The following is an 18,330-nucleotide window of genomic DNA, read 5'->3' as shown; positions in this document are numbered from 1 at the left end:
TCGAAAGCCACGCCTGATGGCCATTCTTACTCTGTTTTGCTGCGACGGCGTTGAATGTGGCTACCGACACCGAGACAAGGATGATGTAGATAGGCGTCGTTGGAGGCTGTTCTTATGGAAAAATTGGTTTTTTTGAATGATTTTTGAACACAGCGTATCTTTACTCCATGATGATGTTTCTGCATGATACCACATGGACGTTGCCTAAAAACCTTGGGATCAATATGTTTGTTTTTTTTGCTTTTCTTTCTGTTTTTCTTTCAATGTTTTGTGATACGTTTTTTGCGAAATTGCATTCAATAAACTTTTGAAAAACTGCATTGTATGTTTCAAAATATATACATGTATGTTTAAGTAAAAATAAATAATAAATAAATAAAATTCACAAGTTTTCATAATATTTAAAGCAAGACTAAAGTATATCTTGCTAGCTCTTTTTTTTGTAAAATAGCAACTATGTTTTTGAACTCTAAATCTAACAACTAGCTTATAGTATAGATTCTAAAAGTAATAGAAAATCGTAAAATTTTCTATTTAATCTTTTATAAAAACTTTTACAAGACTGTAGAAGGTCTTGAGTAGTTGTGGGAAATAATATTAACTTTTGGAAGGTTATAAAAGGTTCTCCAAAATATTTACAATTATGAAATGTTTTAGAATCTTTTAAAAATTCTACAAATCTACAAAACGTAGTTGATATATCTTTCGGATTTTAGAAGGGTCTAAAAAGTTCTAAAAGGTACTTAAAAGCCAGAATTTTTTTTTATGTCTAGCAATATTCTTTTTACTAGCAACATATTTAATAATTATATTTAAACACATATTTAATAATTATATTTAAACACATATTTATTTATGTATCTAAATATATTTTAAAATTTTAAATATCTTCTAATTAACATATATAATTTTTTGGTATTTATAAAATAAATCAATGAATCTATTTGACCAACAAATATGGTTGCAATTATTTAACATTGATAAACTCATACCAATAACTTGGTTAAAATTTGGACTTCAAAACACCCTTGAAAAACAACTTTGCCATTGTCAATTTTAATAGTCTTATCTTCTAGTACTATAGTAAAGGTTTGAGGGTTTTTTTTAAAGAATGTCTAAAATAGCTATTTGTACCAAGCTCATATTCAATGTTCAAAAGGAATAATATCATTTTAAAAGCATCAATATTATGATAAAGATTATAAAAATTGTTGGTACAATAATTGCAAAAAAAAGAGATCACATTCAAAATCTTTAATCTTTATAAAAATATACTAATTTAACAAATATAATCTACAAAAATAATTTTAAAGCACCTTTAGTTGTAAAAAAAATGAGAAACTAATGACATTTTTTAAATGTTTTGTTTCTTCTTTCTCATGCATGCTTTAAAGGACAAATATTTTTTTTATTTATAAACCTTCATTGGTGATTAAATGATAAATTATATATTTATTTATTAACTATACATTCTTCTAATATATATCTAATATATACCTGATATATCTAAAAATTTGGCAATCTAAAAATTTAATAGATATGTAATTTTTTTCTTCATTAAAAATAGACTTGGTACACAAGATAAAATGATTTATTTTAATGAAAGGTCTATAAGTAATAGAACTAAAACATTTTCATTGGTATTTAAATAATTTATAATAAAAAATTTAGCATTATAAATTCAAAAATATAAAACATATATTTTAAATTTAAAATTAATAAAATTATTCTACAAAAAAATTCAATTATTTATAATTTTTTTAATATAAATTATTATTTTTTATAATAAAAATCCAAAAACAAATTGGCTTATTGTTGTCACCATACTGTAAAAATAAAGAATTGGATATATAATTAATCGTGATCAATTTTTTAAAATTTTATTTTAGATATATTTATAATACTATTGGTATTAATTTAGATTAGTCTTTAATATTTTAAATATTTTTTACGATTATTATTTCTATTTGATAATGATAATTTTTACTTTTATATCAATTTTTTTAATATAGATAAAAATTTAAGTTATTTTTCACAAGACCAAATATTAAAAATTATTTCAAAAGATTATATCTATTTTATATTTTCAAAAATTTTCCTTGGATTTATAGATTTTTTTAATATAAGATGATTTAAATTTTTAACCATATGTGTATATATATATATATATATATATATATATATATGTATATTCTAAATTAAAAAATAAGTTACATATATATATATATATATATATATATATATATATATACAACTTATAAAAAATAATAAATAAAGTATATAACAAATAACTTATATGTATATATATATATATATATATATATATATTAAATTAATAAATAACTTATATTTTTATTATTTTTGAAATACCAAAATTATATAATGCTTGTAATATTTTTATTTTTAGAATATTATAAAATATCATTTAAATAGTAGATCAAAAAAATCTATGAACAATTAAAATCTTTCAATTAAATATTTTTAAAGAATAAAAAAATACATACATAAGTCTCAAAGAAAAAAATATGAAATAAAAGTAGAAAAATCCTGAGTTATTGATTGATATTTCTTCTCTCTCTACATCCTTTTAGCAAGGTCTTGCAACACATGGAGGATTGGCTCTATAGTTGACTTGACATAATGCATATTTTTTTTTATGTCTAGAAAACCAATCTTATTCAAAAATATCAAAATGATCTCTCTATCTCTTCTCATTAAGAATCACCTAAATCCTCTATATGTGTTTATTTTTATATTCCAATTAATATTGCTAAGATAAGATTTGTTAATTTTTTGTCTAAATTTAGCTAGCATCTATCTTTTTATTAACTAATCAAGAACAAAAAATAAAAGTTCTTAAGATAAATAAAAAATAATAAAAATAAATTTTATAGTTTTATATTTTTTATTTGGTTGATTTGTCTTTGAAGTGACTAAAAGAATAGAAGTTGATTGAAAAAAGAAACCATGGCTTTTTGCACTAATTAACTTTTCTACATCATTTACTATTATAAATATTAAAAAATAAAGAAATTATGGTGATGTCAAAATCAATATTTTAGTTCTTTGCAAATAGCTAAGTTCTTGAGGTTGAAAATAGGTTAAATTTATAATGTAGTTGAATCTACTTATAAAAAAAATTGATGTAAGAATTTTAGTGAGATATTTATTAGTTTTAAAAGAAGTTGGTTGACCTTATAGAATTGAGTAGCAAAGTTAATTTTTATATCTTTTATTATTACTATAAATATTTTTAAATATGATTTATTTATTTATTTTAAAATAATATCATATTAACTTAAAGCCATAAAAAATATCTCTAGTTTGAAATTGATGATTTCTAATTCAACTTTAAAGAATTAGCTTAGTCTTTGCTCTTTAATATTCCTTCTACAAGTATTCTAATTTAGCTTCTTCTTCTTCTTCTTCTTCTTCTTGTTTTATCTCTAAAATGATTATATTACCTACTACTTATTATTGATTTTCTATCAAAGCATCTAACTTAAATAATATTTACTATTATCTTTTCTTATCACTTTTAATTTATAATGGCTTCTAATCCAAAATTAGATATGTAATCTTAAGCTATTGCTAAATATTATTGTTTAATTTAGTATTATTCTTATCTTATTAATAGATTAATATTTTATTAGCTAATATTTAATTAAGTGATATGATAATTTTTTCTTCTATTATGATAATATTAAGTAATCTTTTGAACTTCTTGATATTATCTTGTCTTTTTTTTTGCCATGATGTTGATTGATTCTACACCTAATATTGGAATTTAATTGAGGCTTGATTTCTTTACTTCATTCATATAGAGTTAAAGCTGCATCTATGAAGCTTCTAAGAAGCTTTTCCACAAGCTATTATCAAATCTACCTATATTTATCTTGTATCTAATACTTCCTATCTAGGTAATTTATATATGTCCATGACAATATTACACACTTGATCTTATATACACAAATCTCTATTATCATACTAGTAATGATTTATTCTTTACATTGTTAATGGATTCTATAGAAATTTTGGCATTATCATTTAAAATATATAATATTTTTTATTTGGATATCCATCTTTGATTTAAAAAATATTATAAAATAAAATTAAAAAAATATATATTTTCTTAAATAAGTTCAAGTTCATCAAAGCTAATTTTTAATTTCTTTTAAATTTTCTCATTTCTACTTCTATCACATCTTGTTTGCAATAATCTATACAAAGTCTATTTGCATATTCTTAATATTTTGTTTGTATTCAAGTAAATATCTAATACTTCCAAATTTAATAAAAGTACACTACAAGTATTAAAAATCTTATTAGCTACATCTTTCAAATACAACAAACAAAGATTATTAGTTGTAAAGGCATGCATAGAAAATAAGTCTATAGATTGCACTCTATAAATAATTTCTACGTCTACTTTGCCATGCATAGTACAAGTTATTCCAAGGACCTCTAATTGTAATTAATTGCAATCAATTTACTACCATCGTCATCCACAAACCCATTAATATATAATAGCTCATTCAAACAACTTCATTTTAACATAGATATCCAAACAAAAATTTTCATATTTTTTAATGTTTTAACTATAGAACATATCTAATATATTAGAAAATTCTTCTACTTTTTTTCTTTTATAAGTTAAATACTTGAACTTCTCAAACAATAATATAACATATGCTTCAACCTAAAAAACTAGATAACTTAAACTAAGCACTTTACCCAACTTATATTATTTTAAGAAATGAGAGTATTGTGCAGATACTTTATCTTATCTTCAATTGCTCCATTTGTTTACTAAGGACATATTTCTTCTTGATATGTTTTGCTTTAGTGCTTTGAACTTGAGTAGCTTTGAACTTGAGTAGCACTTGCTTTCAAATTAACATGTTTCACTTTCTAGTTTATTAGAATCTAATGCACTGATGCACTCTCTACCTCCAAGTTAGTCATTTCTTTCTAGATTAAATTAAGTTTATCTAAAAAGGTTAATATGTCTTGGCTGATTTCTTTGAGAATCTTGAGAGCTCAGTTTAATACAATTCCTTACAAAGGATATATAATGTTTTGTTTGACTATGAGTGGTTTTGATGTCATCAAAAATAAATTCAATTAAAAAATATGAGATACAAAAACAACATTAACAAGGAAGAGATAGAAAATACATAGAATAATCTTATAAGTTGGTTGTGTTCTAACAATACTGTCAAAGTAAAAAGTAAAATTGTAAATTGCCTATGTTTATGCTTGACATCTAGATTGCAACGAATTAACTTTTATGTCACAATAGTAAAATGGAATTTCTTCATACTACAACATTTATTATAAAATAAGTACTTTATTTATTTTTGATAAAAAAGTATATTAATTTTTTTTTATTATGGGATGGATTATTTTGTGAAATAGTTCCAGAAAATTTCAAAAACATCTATTTGAAAAATTTAAATTTCTATTCAACAAATAAAAAAGAAAAACTATTGAATTTGAATTCTTTAATCAAAGATACAATTGAAACATTGAGTTATTTGTTTCCAACCAAAAGAGGATGCAAATTTTAAAATTTTCTTTGCTAATACTGTATAATTAGAATTAAAAGAAGACAATGGATGTTCAGTTACTTATGAGAATAATTTTATATACAAAAAAACAAATAAAAGCAAAAGAATTCTATCAATATGAACCAAACTTCCGTTGAAATGTGAACGGCAATAAAACTCTGGAACTGCACTTCTAAGGAATCCTTAGTGACTACGTCATAGTATCCACCTTCCATTACCATTACAAATACAAACCACTTCATTGGCTTCAACTTCTATCGAATAGAACAAGAATATATATCAACATCTACTGACCAACATTAAAATCATGAATTCTGAATCATAACAATACCATGTTGATTGTCGCAAACTATGAATTGCGCAAAGACACCTCATCGCCTGATTCTCTTAAAAGAATTTCAAGCTACTTAACCACATTGCTTCCATTCCGAGCACTCACAACTTCAGGCGGTTGTCCACACAACTTCTTTTCACGTTTAAAAAGAGATGCCTCAAAATCAGATCAGCACACAGTGAACTCCTCAGGAAACAATACACACCACGCATATGACCATTGACGTCCAATAAGTTTGCAGGCAGTGGCATTCAGCATCGCAAGAAAGAATGCGGATTTCAACCGATGCACATTATGATGATTATCGAGCTAGGGCCCTCTCAAATATCAAGCTGTTGACGTCCTCGACGTCTCGAACTTCGTCGCTTCTGATGCAGCTGTAACTAACAACTTCTAAAATTCATGTAGCAGCTGCGATTTCTGGCAGTGCTCAAACAATCTCTTAAACAGGAATTTGGGTAGTAACAGCATCCATCCCCCTCGGATCAACTCCTAAATTGGACAGTATGTCCCGATTCTCATAGCCCGATTGCAGCGACTCCAACAAGTCCACAATCCTTTCATTGTACCAAGAAAACATGCAAGCCAACGTGAGCTTTCCCCAGTAATGTTCGATCACAACCAACTCATAAGGACTACTCTTCTCAAGCCTCTTGAAACCGCAAACTCCGCCAAATGTCATGCAATGGATTGTCAACTCGCGGACATACCTTGACTGGGATCTAGTACTTCACGGTGAGCACCTCCTTCTTGCCAACCTTCACCACCAGACCCTTCCCCTCCTCACATGCCGTCAACGCCAGCACCTTCGAGCACTTGGGCTCGATGTTCTTCAGAAACTCGGCCAACTTGACCGGGAAGGTCTTCGTCATAGCACAGCCCTTGTTGTTCTTCACTAACACCCACACGTGCACCACCGGAACGGAGCACCCCACTTTCACGATCCCGATGGCGGTCCACTGCCCAGCCTTTGCCACCACAGCCTTCGCCGCATCCTCGCCTCGAACGATCAGCTTCACCGATATGTCCCTCGTCGCCAAGTTGTGAATGACGCACTTCAGAGAGAAGGTCGATTCCTTCTTCACGATGGGGCTACGACTAGGTGCGGGAACCGGAAGAGGCGCAGTAGCCTTGGGTGAGGGAGGAGGAAGAGGTGATATGTGAGCATCAGCCGCCACAGCTGCAGCCACGACGAGAATAGCAACGAGGAACAAAAGCTTGGTCATGGTGCGTGATCAAATCGCGGCTGATACAGAGAAGGGAGCAGAAGCGACTGCTGATCTTGGAGGTGGTCGCTCAACTGGTTGTGGGTAGGGGGAGGGGTTATGTACCGAGATGGTGAGGCCTCCAGCTGCGCCAAGTCGCGCGTCGTCGCTCCGGTTTCACAGAGAGATCAGGATATCACATGCACTCCGGAATGCATGCTCGGGAATGCCGCCGAATTCCGACAGGCTCCTGAAGGCCCCGTATATCTCCGACTGATGCTCGTTCAAGGATGGTTCGAGAACTTCTGGGGACGCGCGGAAGGAGAAGGGACTTGCTTGCGGCTGTTGGATGACACATCTGAAACCGTGGTGTTTCGAGAATCATGCTAACGTTTCCTTATCTCGGCTCACTGTGTATCCGTCGCGTTCAGCAGCCCACACGATGACATGCGGTAAGTTGTCAAGGGCTCTGAATTCTGGAGGATAGCTTCGCTGGCACTGTGGCATTTCCAGTCCCATGTTTTTCGTTAATATACTTGAACAGCGAGCACCAAGAGTTCAATTTCCTGAGGTTTAGTCTAATGTCACGTAAGATCGACCTGGAATAGCAACTTGAGACAGGTCTCATGTGATATTCCAAACAATTTGAACTAGTTTCTCGCTGCCCAATCCTGAAACCGCAAAAGTATTGCGGAGCTGAATGGAAGCCATCATTGGGTTTTCAGGTGCCCATGCCATATGGGTGAGATCAAGGGCTTTCCCTTCGCCAGCGCCGAGAACCACACCCGTCGACAGGCAGGTGGGGCGTTTCACATCGGAAACCACGATTCAGTGTGACGTTGTATTGATGCAAGCAAGTTGCTGGAGTGAAAGGGATCGGGGGCTGGAAGGTTCATCCGCCCTGAAATGAATTGGGCTGCTATTTATACACGGAGCAGTTAACCTCGAAAGCAGGTTCTGTTCAGAGAGCAGCATGCATGTTGCAGACTTATTAGGCTGCGCGTATCACAAGACAGTGCGCTGAGTCTGTTGTTGGGATGTTGATAGGAAATACTTGCATGATTTTCGTGTTGCTGATTCCTGTTCAGGTTCGTGCCCGTTTTCCCCTGATCCGATGTGAATGATCCGAGCGAGTGATCGATGAAGCAGGTCTTGTGACCGATGATAGCTTCATCCCACATGCGCAGGCGCGATGCTGGTGATGAGAAATTAGGCTGATGTTTTTAGGTGTCATTTATGCGAGATTTTTCAGAGCCACTCCATTAATGGCATATAGTGCTTGCTTGCTCGTTGTGCCGATGGAGAAACTCCGTGAGATAAAGTACTTTCCCGACCCAGTTTTTATGAATGTGTTTTGAAAAATGTTCAACCAGAATTGTGTGTTTTTTGCAGCTTTGATTGAGAATTGTTCCTCAGAGAGGTGGCTCCTCGGATTCAATCATGGAGTCATGGCGAAATTATGCATGGTGCATAACTTCAGGAGAGTTGGAAGCTCTTCAGAAACCTTTGGCTTTTGCGCATTTAGTTGTTGGAATGGGTGTTGAAACGTAATTTTATTCATTTATTTGTTTTTACCAATTTTTTTTTTGACTGAATTTTTATTTTGAATTGATTATATATATATATATATATATATATATATAAATAAAATGAAATATTTTTGCTTGTAACAAAATCCTAAAAAAAGAAATTATTAGAATAAAGCAAATTGTATTACTTTAAGCATTTACTTAAAGCACATTGTATTACTTTAATAGATGACTTGCTTATTTTATTTTCCTATTTAGAATCCTTGTCATTTTGTTTAGGGGTATTTTTTATATCTATTTTTTTATGGATAAGAATTAATAATTTTCTTGATAGTAGTTATTCATAATCTTCTTTTGTAATGATATGAAATGATTATGATTATTGAAAATCTATAATAGACACCTAATTCAATAAATGACATAGTTTTTGTCTTAAAGCATAAGTTTAGTCTAAAGCATAGAAAGATTTTATCTATTAAATCAAAAGATTGTTATGTACTTGTTTAAATACCAATTAGTAGTATTGATCTTATATTTTTATTAATTATTTGTAACTTAAAATGATTTTTTAAGTTGAATAAAGACAAATCTTTAATGAAGATTGGTGCTACTTAAGCAATCAAATGCTTTTGCATTTTTTTCTTAATATAATGTATTTTGTTGATTATAAATCTTTCAGCTATAATATTTTATTGTCTATCTTGCATTTAGTTGTTTGGCTCCTTCAATATCTTTTTATAAGTTGCTAAGAATTGTATTAATATTGTAGTTAGTTTACATTTTTTTTTGTACCTAATATATAATTGTTGGGTTACAATAATAAATATACTTGTTGTAAGATTTAAGTCTAAAAAATATTTTATTACTTTTAATTCATAATTATAGTCTATTAACTATATTATACAATAATACTATACGCTATTTTTTCAAAATTATATTATGATGAAAATCAAATGAATTATTATTTTTACATTATTAGCTAAAATCAATTTTTTAAAATTAATGATAAAATTTAATAATATTTTTTTTTCTTATATTTAGTTAAAAAAATAGATAGAAGAGTTTTTAGAATAATTAAAAAACTTTAGACACATTTTGATGATTTTTTTATATTATAGAAATATTAAGCTATTATACTACTCTTATAATTTATTTATTTTTAATCATGATTTTAATTTTTAATTGTCACTACATTAACATTTAATAGACTACATTAACATTGTTACTAATTTTTCTTACCAAGCTAAAAATATACTATTGGATATTTTTTACTTATATTATTTTAAAAAATTAAATTATTTAATAAATATTATTTTAAAAAAATTACTTATATTATTTAAAAAAATTTATTTTGTGATTTTTATCAAATTTATTTAATGAATATTATCTCAACATTATCAAATTTATTCAATGAATATTATCTCAATGTTTCATCCTCAAATTACTTTACATCCAAATTAACAACTTTATCTAAGTATTACATCTCTCTAAACATTTCATTCATTTATTTGATTATGCATCTATATTGATCTTCACATCTTTCTTATCTTTCCATGTAAGATTCATCCATCATAATTGACTGATTAAATAACAATATCATCTAAGTAAGAACCAAAGGAATTTTGATACTTCTAAATCTATTGCTACATCCATCTTTACAAATTAATTTACTAAGGTTGATTGTAAGCTCCAAATTAAATCCACCTAGTTTGGTTAAAAAAGAGATTTAAAGATATATCTATCTTTTAAACTTTGTTTCTATATTCAATTATATGATTCTAAAATTGCCCTTGATAGTTGATGCTCCAATTTGATAAAACATCAAATTCTCTTCTACAAAATTGAGTGCCACAACTTGTCCTTGATTGTCTTTTAGTAAATTTATTTTTATTAAATTTTGATTTCTAATAGCAGCTTCTCATAAAATTTGAGTCTTTAGATTACAATAATACTCTTAATCTTATTCTCCAAAACTAGGTCTTTCTTTGATCGCTTAAATTCCAAGGCAACAAATACTTTGCCACAAGAATCAACTTTCCCATTACTTCCTAGCTCAAATGTAATCCATTCTTAGTTTTTTGCAAATAAGACGTTATTAGCTCTTTTAAGAAAAAGATTTGATTGTTTTTTTAATAGATTTAATGCTGGCATAAATGAGTTTCTAAGTTGAGAAGTAGTGTTATGGTTGTAGGCAATTAAAGATATATTGTTGAAGTAATTACTTGAAAAATCCATTTTCTTAATATTGAAGTAATTTCTTGAAAAATGAACCAGTAGAAAATGTCCCATTAAAATGATTATTACTGATATATCTATTTCTTATATCAGAAATAATCATTTTAAAAATTATTTTAAAAAGACATGCACATGTTTTTTACAAAGATAAATCTTATAAATACTCTAATTCTATTGTTGCATCAATACTTTAAAAGTTGTTTTGACTTACATCCATTTTACACAATGCTCTTTAAAATATCTATTAAAAATATCATATAAATAATTACATCTACATGCACATATAATTTGGAATGTGAATAAATATAATTTTTCTTAATTAGTTAATTAACTATAGAAAGAAAAAAAAAGATTGAATTATAAACTATAGATTATAATTTAAACATATGCAAAACCTCCTCTAAAAATAATCCATTTAATTTTTTGTTGTCCAAGTATCTACCAATATGAAATTTAAGGAATTTGAAATTATAACAGAAAATACATAAAAAGATATAATATTTTTTAAAAAAGAAAGAAATATAAGATAAAGATTTTATATTATATATAATGAAGGTATGTAGATATGTTGCTTCAATTGAATAAAATTCTAAAATCCACAAAAATTGATAAATTAGATGATAATCAAATTATAATTAGATAAATACTAGTAATTACGGTTAAAATAGCAACCGATTAAAAATACGCCACTTAAAAAGATAAAAAAGGTGAAGACTTTTTAATTTATATATTGAAGGCATGTAGACATTGCCAATTTGTTTTGGTTGATAGCTACTCTACTTTTCAATAAAATTAACAAAATTGATAGTAATAAACAATTCTTTAACAAATACAACTTCTTAGGATTGAAATAGGAACTAGTTGAGAATGTGCCACTCAAGCGATTATTTATAAGACCTCTAAGTATTAAAACAAACACAATCTAAAGGTTAACATTATTCATAACATTACATTCTTTACAAACTCTTACACACACCTTCTTACATTTTTTTCCTCTTTTTCAATCTTTTTCACATTGTGTTTTGCTTTTACATACTTAGTTCTTTCTTTGTATCAAAGAATGTTTTTAAATCAAAATCAAATTTCCATATTAAGATCTATTATCAATGCATCAAGATAAACACTTTTATTAAGATTTAATTTTTAGAATCCAACTTTTTATCGCAAACATTACAATAATACTTATCACATCTTAGATTGACATTAGAAAAAACTATAATCTATTTCTAACCAAGAAATATGACTAAAAAGACAAGAATGCTCTTACAATAATTTGATATTATTGTTAGTACTCAACTTATTGAAATCTATAGGTCCATCTAGTTGATTATAGCTTACAACTATGCACAATCCACTCCATACGAAATATTTAGATTATCATTCTTAAAAATAAACCTAAAAACATGATAGACTAATGAAGTATTGTCCCCAGATTGACTCAAGAACAGCTTACAAGTCTTCCAAATTTGGACTGAAGAAAGATCTTTCAGGGCCTAGTTCCAACCTCCCCCTAAAATTGTTTTCCTGTAAATATCTGGAAATGCAAGCAACTTTGATTTTATATACTTCAATTACAAGACTTAGAGAAGTTACTTTAAATATAATAACAACGATGGTGAAACATAAAACAAGCCCATTCATATTCGTTGCCACTCCCTATCAATTTCAGACCTGAATCCTGAAAGTGTACTCATCTTACAATCCTGTCAGTTTGGAGGTAGAGTTGAAAGACGTTGACGACAGTGTTCCATTCAAGGAATTGTTAACCAAAGACCTCAGTATAACATGTGCATCCAAAACACTACAATAGAGTGATTCAAGAAGGACGGAACTTTTAAATATTTACTTATAGTACTTCAAAAGTACATTCTTATTTATTCAAAAGCACATTCTTATTTATGAATGCAAAACTGATTTGTTTGATTTGTAGTCTCCGAGCATTCAATGCATTCGAGCCACTATGTATACTGGAAGAGTGAATCTGACGAAATGCCATCAGGATCCGAAGCTTGGAAACTGCACAGTCGTGCCGACCTTGTGCAAGTGCTTGTACAATGTGTACACAAACACGTGAGCCAACAACTACATGGAAGAACTGTATCTACAAATGAACACATCCAACAACGTTGGCATGAACCAGCACCGACAGCAGCAAGCAATGGGCTTCAGCCAGTCTCAAACACGAGAGTGTCATTCTTTCCATCCCGGTCTCAACCCAAGAAGTGGCGCACCTCCGCCGCCCACCGCTTTTGACATGTTCTTCGTCATCGTTTCTGGCCACCGCCTCCCTCGGATTCGGCGCATACCATTTCCTGCACACACGCAACGAATCAGCAATGGAGCAATTATCACTCTCTGGAGGAGCTGCGGCTCTGCTCAGCGCTACGGTGCTGGTTGCCCGAGGTGGTTACCAAGCTCCAGAATCCCGGCTAGACCACGCTTGCTCATGCCTCACATATTCATTTCATGACCTCACAGCTTCAAATCCCGAGAATTTCATGATAGCGAGCATGATAACCCATGGCTTACTCGTAGTGTTGGATCCCAGCTGGGACGAGGAGGTCGGACCCAAGCGAATCTTCGGTGCCGAGGTCTGCTTTCACAATGCGACAGAAGAGGTAACCTTTCAGGGATTACTACTTTGGTGATGCAAGCTGTATCTGGCATCCTGTCAACTGGACATTTCAAAACCAAAACCGAGCTCCCACACGTACTCACCCTATCCGGTAGTTCTCCTTGTTCCACAGGAAACGGAAGTTTCGAATTGTTAGGGTAATCGAAAAACTGCAAACGGACATGATGAAGGTGAGTTGGAAACTTGAAGGATCGTGTTAGGAACCGCTGTCCTAAATCAGAAGAGCGAAAACATGAGAATGTCCCGATAACAACACTGTCATTCACGGTCGAATTCCCATTGTGGATTCAGATCGAAACAACTCCACTCACATCATTATTGTCAGTCATGGTGAAACAAATAGCTCCCTAGAAGGACCGAAAGTTTCTCTTCGGAGCAGGCCTAGGTCGATCGTCCAGCTTCACAAAGGACTCACAATGCTTTGAGCCTCTTGGAGGTTGTCGTGACACTGCAATGCGAATGCAGCTTATATGGATATAGTGATGGTGCTTGACTCAGCCTTCGCCAAGCTCACAGACTATGCACACCGACTATGCCCGGCAGACATGTTTGTCTATTGAAAATCTTTGGTGACGGACGTCGCCAAGCAATGGCAGTGGCGTTTCTGAAACGCGCTTGCGTTTCGCTTCCGGTTGCGAATGTTCATAGCAGTTGTATCCAAGTGGTGGCGTCGACATTTCACTGAGGTGCTAGACAAATGTCGGCTGTGGTTCCTAGAGAAGCGTTTAGACAAGAATATTGTAGTTATATATTCTAGGGTTGTAGCTCTACACGTTATCGTTATTTTTAAATTTTTTCAACAGATTTTCATATTTAATTAATATTGAAAACATTGACTTAGATTTAATACTTAGAAATAGAGTTTAATTTATCCAATTTTCCAACTACAATAGGATTGAGGTTTTGAATTCACATGTTGTAACAAGTTAGTGAAAATTGTGTTGTGTTGTGTTTTTTTTTAATTTTTAATTTTTTTTTTTTAACTTTACTTCACTTCAGTGAAAAATTAATGGGCAAAATTGAGCAATTTGTTTTTCAAATGCAGATTGTGGATTGATGTATATATTCTTTGCACCCTTGTGAATCTAAATCTACATTTATTAAGGTAAGAATATCCAATGTTTTTCAAGTCACCATTTCTTTATTGGTTTATATGGATTTTCATAGAATGTTTCATTAATCAAAATCTCTTTTTTTAAAGGCCATAATTATTGCCAAAATTGTCTTTTTATTTTCAAATATAAAATCTAATTTATCTTAATATGCTTTAATAACATAAGTTTTTTAGAAATTCCATGTATATCTATTATTATTATTACAATTAATCAAGATTTATTAAATGATGATGTAATAAAAACACTTCCAAAATATTTTTGAATAGAAAGTTTGCAATCAATTTAAAGCTATCTTTATTAAAAAAAGTAAGAATATTTCTTATAAAATATAATTTTTTATTTTTAAAATTATAAATTTTAAGTTTTAAATTATATTTTTAGAAAAAATATAAAAATACAAAAAATATAATTTATAAGTTATATATATATAATATAAAAAAAATAAATTTAATTGATATTTTGAACTTTAATTAATACCTAATTATGTCATAATTGGCTTATCTTAAAGTTGGATTCTTAAGCTAAATTAGCCATATTAATAACTACTACAATTTAAAAGACTAGATTTGCTTTGACTCTCTTTAAGAACAAGCCACTTTGAATGCCTATATTATGATTAGTTTAAAAATAATAATATCAGTGAATGAATCAAGAAGTTTTAAATTTATTTTCTTATAGTTTGGTTATATGTTAGATAAGGAACTTTAATTAAAAAATTTAGTCATGATAAGATTTTGATTTTTTGATTTTTTTTTAATTTTAGAAGAGATTTGTTAGATATAACTTTATTCTGCATCAATAGACAAATTTCTAAAATAAAATCAACATCAATATAGATCAAATTTAAAGGAGAGTAGTTTGATGTAACAATTGTTTGGTTCAATTCAAAATGACAAAGATGGAATATATATCAAAGTGAATAAAGGTGAACATTGTCAAACATACAAGAATATATTAGTTGTTGCAATTGTCCTGTCAATGATAATGACAATTGATCTATGTAGCATGTCTTGGATAATTGTGCATTTTGATATCAATTAAGACAATCTCTTGATAGATACAACCAAAGATAAAACAATCAAATAGAAGGTAAAGCTTTACATAGTCAAGAGTAAAAGACCATAAATTCTTATAGATATATATATATATAGTTAAGTTATTCAAACTCTACCATCAAGATTATAGTTAAATCTTTATGCCAATTATCATTACTAAAAATTTATTATTTATTTATTTATTTATTTCTAATATTTTAATTTATTTATTTCTTATAATATATATATATATATATATATATATATATAATCAATTTATACAAAAAAATTAAATTATAGTTTTTTAGAATGTTTATATCATTTTTAAAGTAAATATCAAAGTTTAATAAAGATATCAATTTTAATTTCTATTGGTTTATATAGTGAGTATTAATTTATTGGCTATAATCATGAGACTTTATATTATAGGAGATTAATTAAATTTAATAATAGACATTAAAAAATGTGCATTTCTAAGATTACATAGGTTTGAAACAACCTTTATTCGGCCATCTTAAGTATCAACTAAGGCTTTTGGTACTAAATACCTATTAATTACGTATTTGAAGTTTTGAATAATTAATATAATGATAGAAATTTTTATTATAGATCTTTTATTAAAATTATATTAAAAAAATATTATTATAATGAATCTCTAATTTATGATCTCACAAATAGATTTTAATTGATAGAACTATCAAAAAAATATTTTTAAGTTATTTAAATAAAACAATATTTGGATTATAACGTTTTTTTTAATTATATTAGTATTTACTAGAATTTAGAAGAATTTATAGGTTATAAAAGTCTTATTAGAGATAAAACTATAAAAATAGAATCTTAGTATATCTTGTAAGATGTTTTTTCAATTATTTTAGTATTTTTTCTTATTATTAAGTATTAATGTTTAGTGATTAAGTCCAATATCTACATTAGCTTTCTATCTAAATATATTAGTTATAAAAAAACTATAAATATTAATTAGTGGTTAAAAAGAACAAGGTTCTTAGAATAATTAGGTACTTTTGAATACTATGATAAAGTCAAAAATAAAAAATATATATAATTTTTATTAATAGAAAATATAAGGATTAACAACTAATATAGTCCTTGTAAGAAGGAAGGTGCACAAGTCCCATATAGGTTGTAGTACCTTGAATGTAGGTAGAAAGATAAGATAAAGGCCTCATGACTTCTTTAGAATATGTATATATGCTACTTGTGAGCCTTGATGAGGTTCAAACTCTTCATTTCTTAAGCAAGTTATTGTTGAAGTAAAAATCATTCACTCAATTTTTTTATTATCTTTAAACTTTTATATTTTATTTATAGTAATTTATATTTATATATTTTTAATATCATCAAAAAGATAATTTAATTATTTATCTAAAAATATATATTTTTAATTTTTTAATTTATTTTATTAAGTAAAAATCTAGTGAACAAATTGTGAATAGTTTTATAGTATATACTACAAAACTACAAAATTAGTCACAATTTGAAAAAATATTAGAAATGAAATCAATTATTATATCACAAATAATTATTTTAATTTAAATAGTTGATTTTTTAAAATCATAGAAATTCTTATTAACCTTCAAAATCCAATTTTTGAGATTTTGTCAAAGATAAGAACTTGATGAAAGCAAAGAAATAAGTAATAATTTTTTTAAAGAAAGATGAAAAAATAAAAATAAGAAAGTATGTATATTCAAAAAGAAATAGAATGGCTATTGTCAAAAGACAAGAAAACTAAAGATCCTTGAAACTAGACTAGAAGCAAGAAAAGAATTAATAAGAGTGAAGAAGGCTTCACGCTTGCTTTTATATATACTATCTGTCTAGAAGCTATATGGCAATGTTTTTTAGGACCTCCAACATAAGTCCAATTTTTAAGACACATGTCTTAACTTATAAGGCAATTTTCTTATATGTGCATTACATGGTTAGTTTGTATCATAAGCTATCAATATATGCAATATATAACTAATTTGTTGGCCAAATGTTTAACCTAAAAATTACTTGTAGACATGTATAAAGGTGAAACCACATCTACAAAGCTTCTAAAAAGCTTTTCTACAAGTTATTATTAAATTAATTTATTTTTATCTTTTCATTGTATTTAGGTAATTGTTAGTGTAATTATATATATTCGTATTACTATTCCTTCTTCTAGGAACAAGTTCTACAAGGAACGATAATCATATGTTGATGAAGTCTAAGATGCAACAAATTGTATTTGCTACATATTTTGATCTTTATTCTTTTTGAAGGTAGTTGATAGGTCCTCTTAACTATTGTTTTTTGTTTCATTCTAAGGCAAAAAGATCATTGTAATATTTGATTATCATTCAAGCTTTTGTAACTTTTTAAAAAAAATATATTTGTAATACCATCAAGAGTTGTTCTTACTTCTAATAATATCACCAAATGTCAAGAGTCTCTTATAAGGTTGTAATATCAAATGCATTATTGAGATGTGTGGAGGTAAATTTTTCTCTCAACTCAAATTATACGATCGTCTCAATTAAGAATTACTTACAATTGGTGATATAAAGTGAAAGATATAATAGACAATAAAAAAAGAAAAAAAATATAAAATAAGTGAAATAAATATAATTAAGTAATTGCATATAATAAAAGTAATAAATAATCTATTCAATAATTTTTATC

The 18,330-nt window shown here is 28.3% G+C and overlaps 2 protein-coding genes across 3 annotated transcripts; both read right to left on the bottom strand.

The window, feature by feature from the left end:
* Window positions 1-6,129: 6,129 nt before the first annotated feature.
* Window positions 6,130-7,359, bottom strand: LOC112284019 (uncharacterized). The gene is made up of 2 exons (XM_024523478.3): window positions 6,615-7,359; window positions 6,130-6,461 (listed from the first exon to the last, which is right to left on the bottom strand). Exon 1 carries the CDS (start codon window positions 7,128-7,130, stop codon window positions 6,627-6,629), a length of 504 nt encoding a protein of 167 aa, XP_024379246.1. The 5' UTR covers window positions 7,131-7,359; the 3' UTR covers window positions 6,130-6,461; window positions 6,615-6,626.
* Window positions 7,360-12,710: 5,351 nt separating this feature from the next.
* Window positions 12,711-13,936, bottom strand: LOC112284020 (uncharacterized). 2 transcript variants are annotated; one of them, XM_024523480.3, is made up of 4 exons: window positions 13,820-13,936; window positions 13,592-13,657; window positions 13,403-13,466; window positions 12,711-13,185 (listed from the first exon to the last, which is right to left on the bottom strand). In XM_024523480.3, exons 1-4 carry the CDS (start codon window positions 13,835-13,837, stop codon window positions 13,064-13,066), a joined length of 270 nt encoding a protein of 89 aa, XP_024379248.1. In that variant the 5' UTR covers window positions 13,838-13,936; the 3' UTR covers window positions 12,711-13,063. The 2 variants fall into 2 exon arrangements, with proteins under 2 accessions (XP_024379248.1, XP_024379247.1); XM_024523479.3 differs by having other exon boundaries at window positions 13,403-13,657.
* Between the last annotated feature and the right edge of the window lie 4,394 nt (window positions 13,937-18,330).

Source organism: Physcomitrium patens, chromosome 6, assembly GCF_059467195.1.
Source record: "Physcomitrium patens ecotype Gransden chromosome 6, ASM5946719v1, whole genome shotgun sequence".
In the NCBI taxonomy this organism is placed as follows: domain Eukaryota; kingdom Viridiplantae; phylum Streptophyta; class Bryopsida; order Funariales; family Funariaceae; genus Physcomitrium; species Physcomitrium patens.
The sequence above is the reverse complement of the archived record's forward strand: the minus strand, read 5'-3'. Positions and strand labels throughout refer to the sequence as shown.

What these genes read in the sequence shown, in the direction of transcription:
- LOC112284019 (XM_024523478.3), bottom strand. Translation starts at nt 7,130, where the DNA reads ATGACCAAGCTTTTGTTCCTCGTTGCTATTCTCGTCGTGGCTGCAGCT.
- LOC112284020 (XM_024523479.3), bottom strand. An exon ending in GCTGGGATCCAACACTACGA is followed by an intron (nt 13,186 to 13,402) that starts GTAAGCCATGGG and finishes GCGTGTGTGCAG; the next exon opens with GAAATGGTATGCGCCGAATC.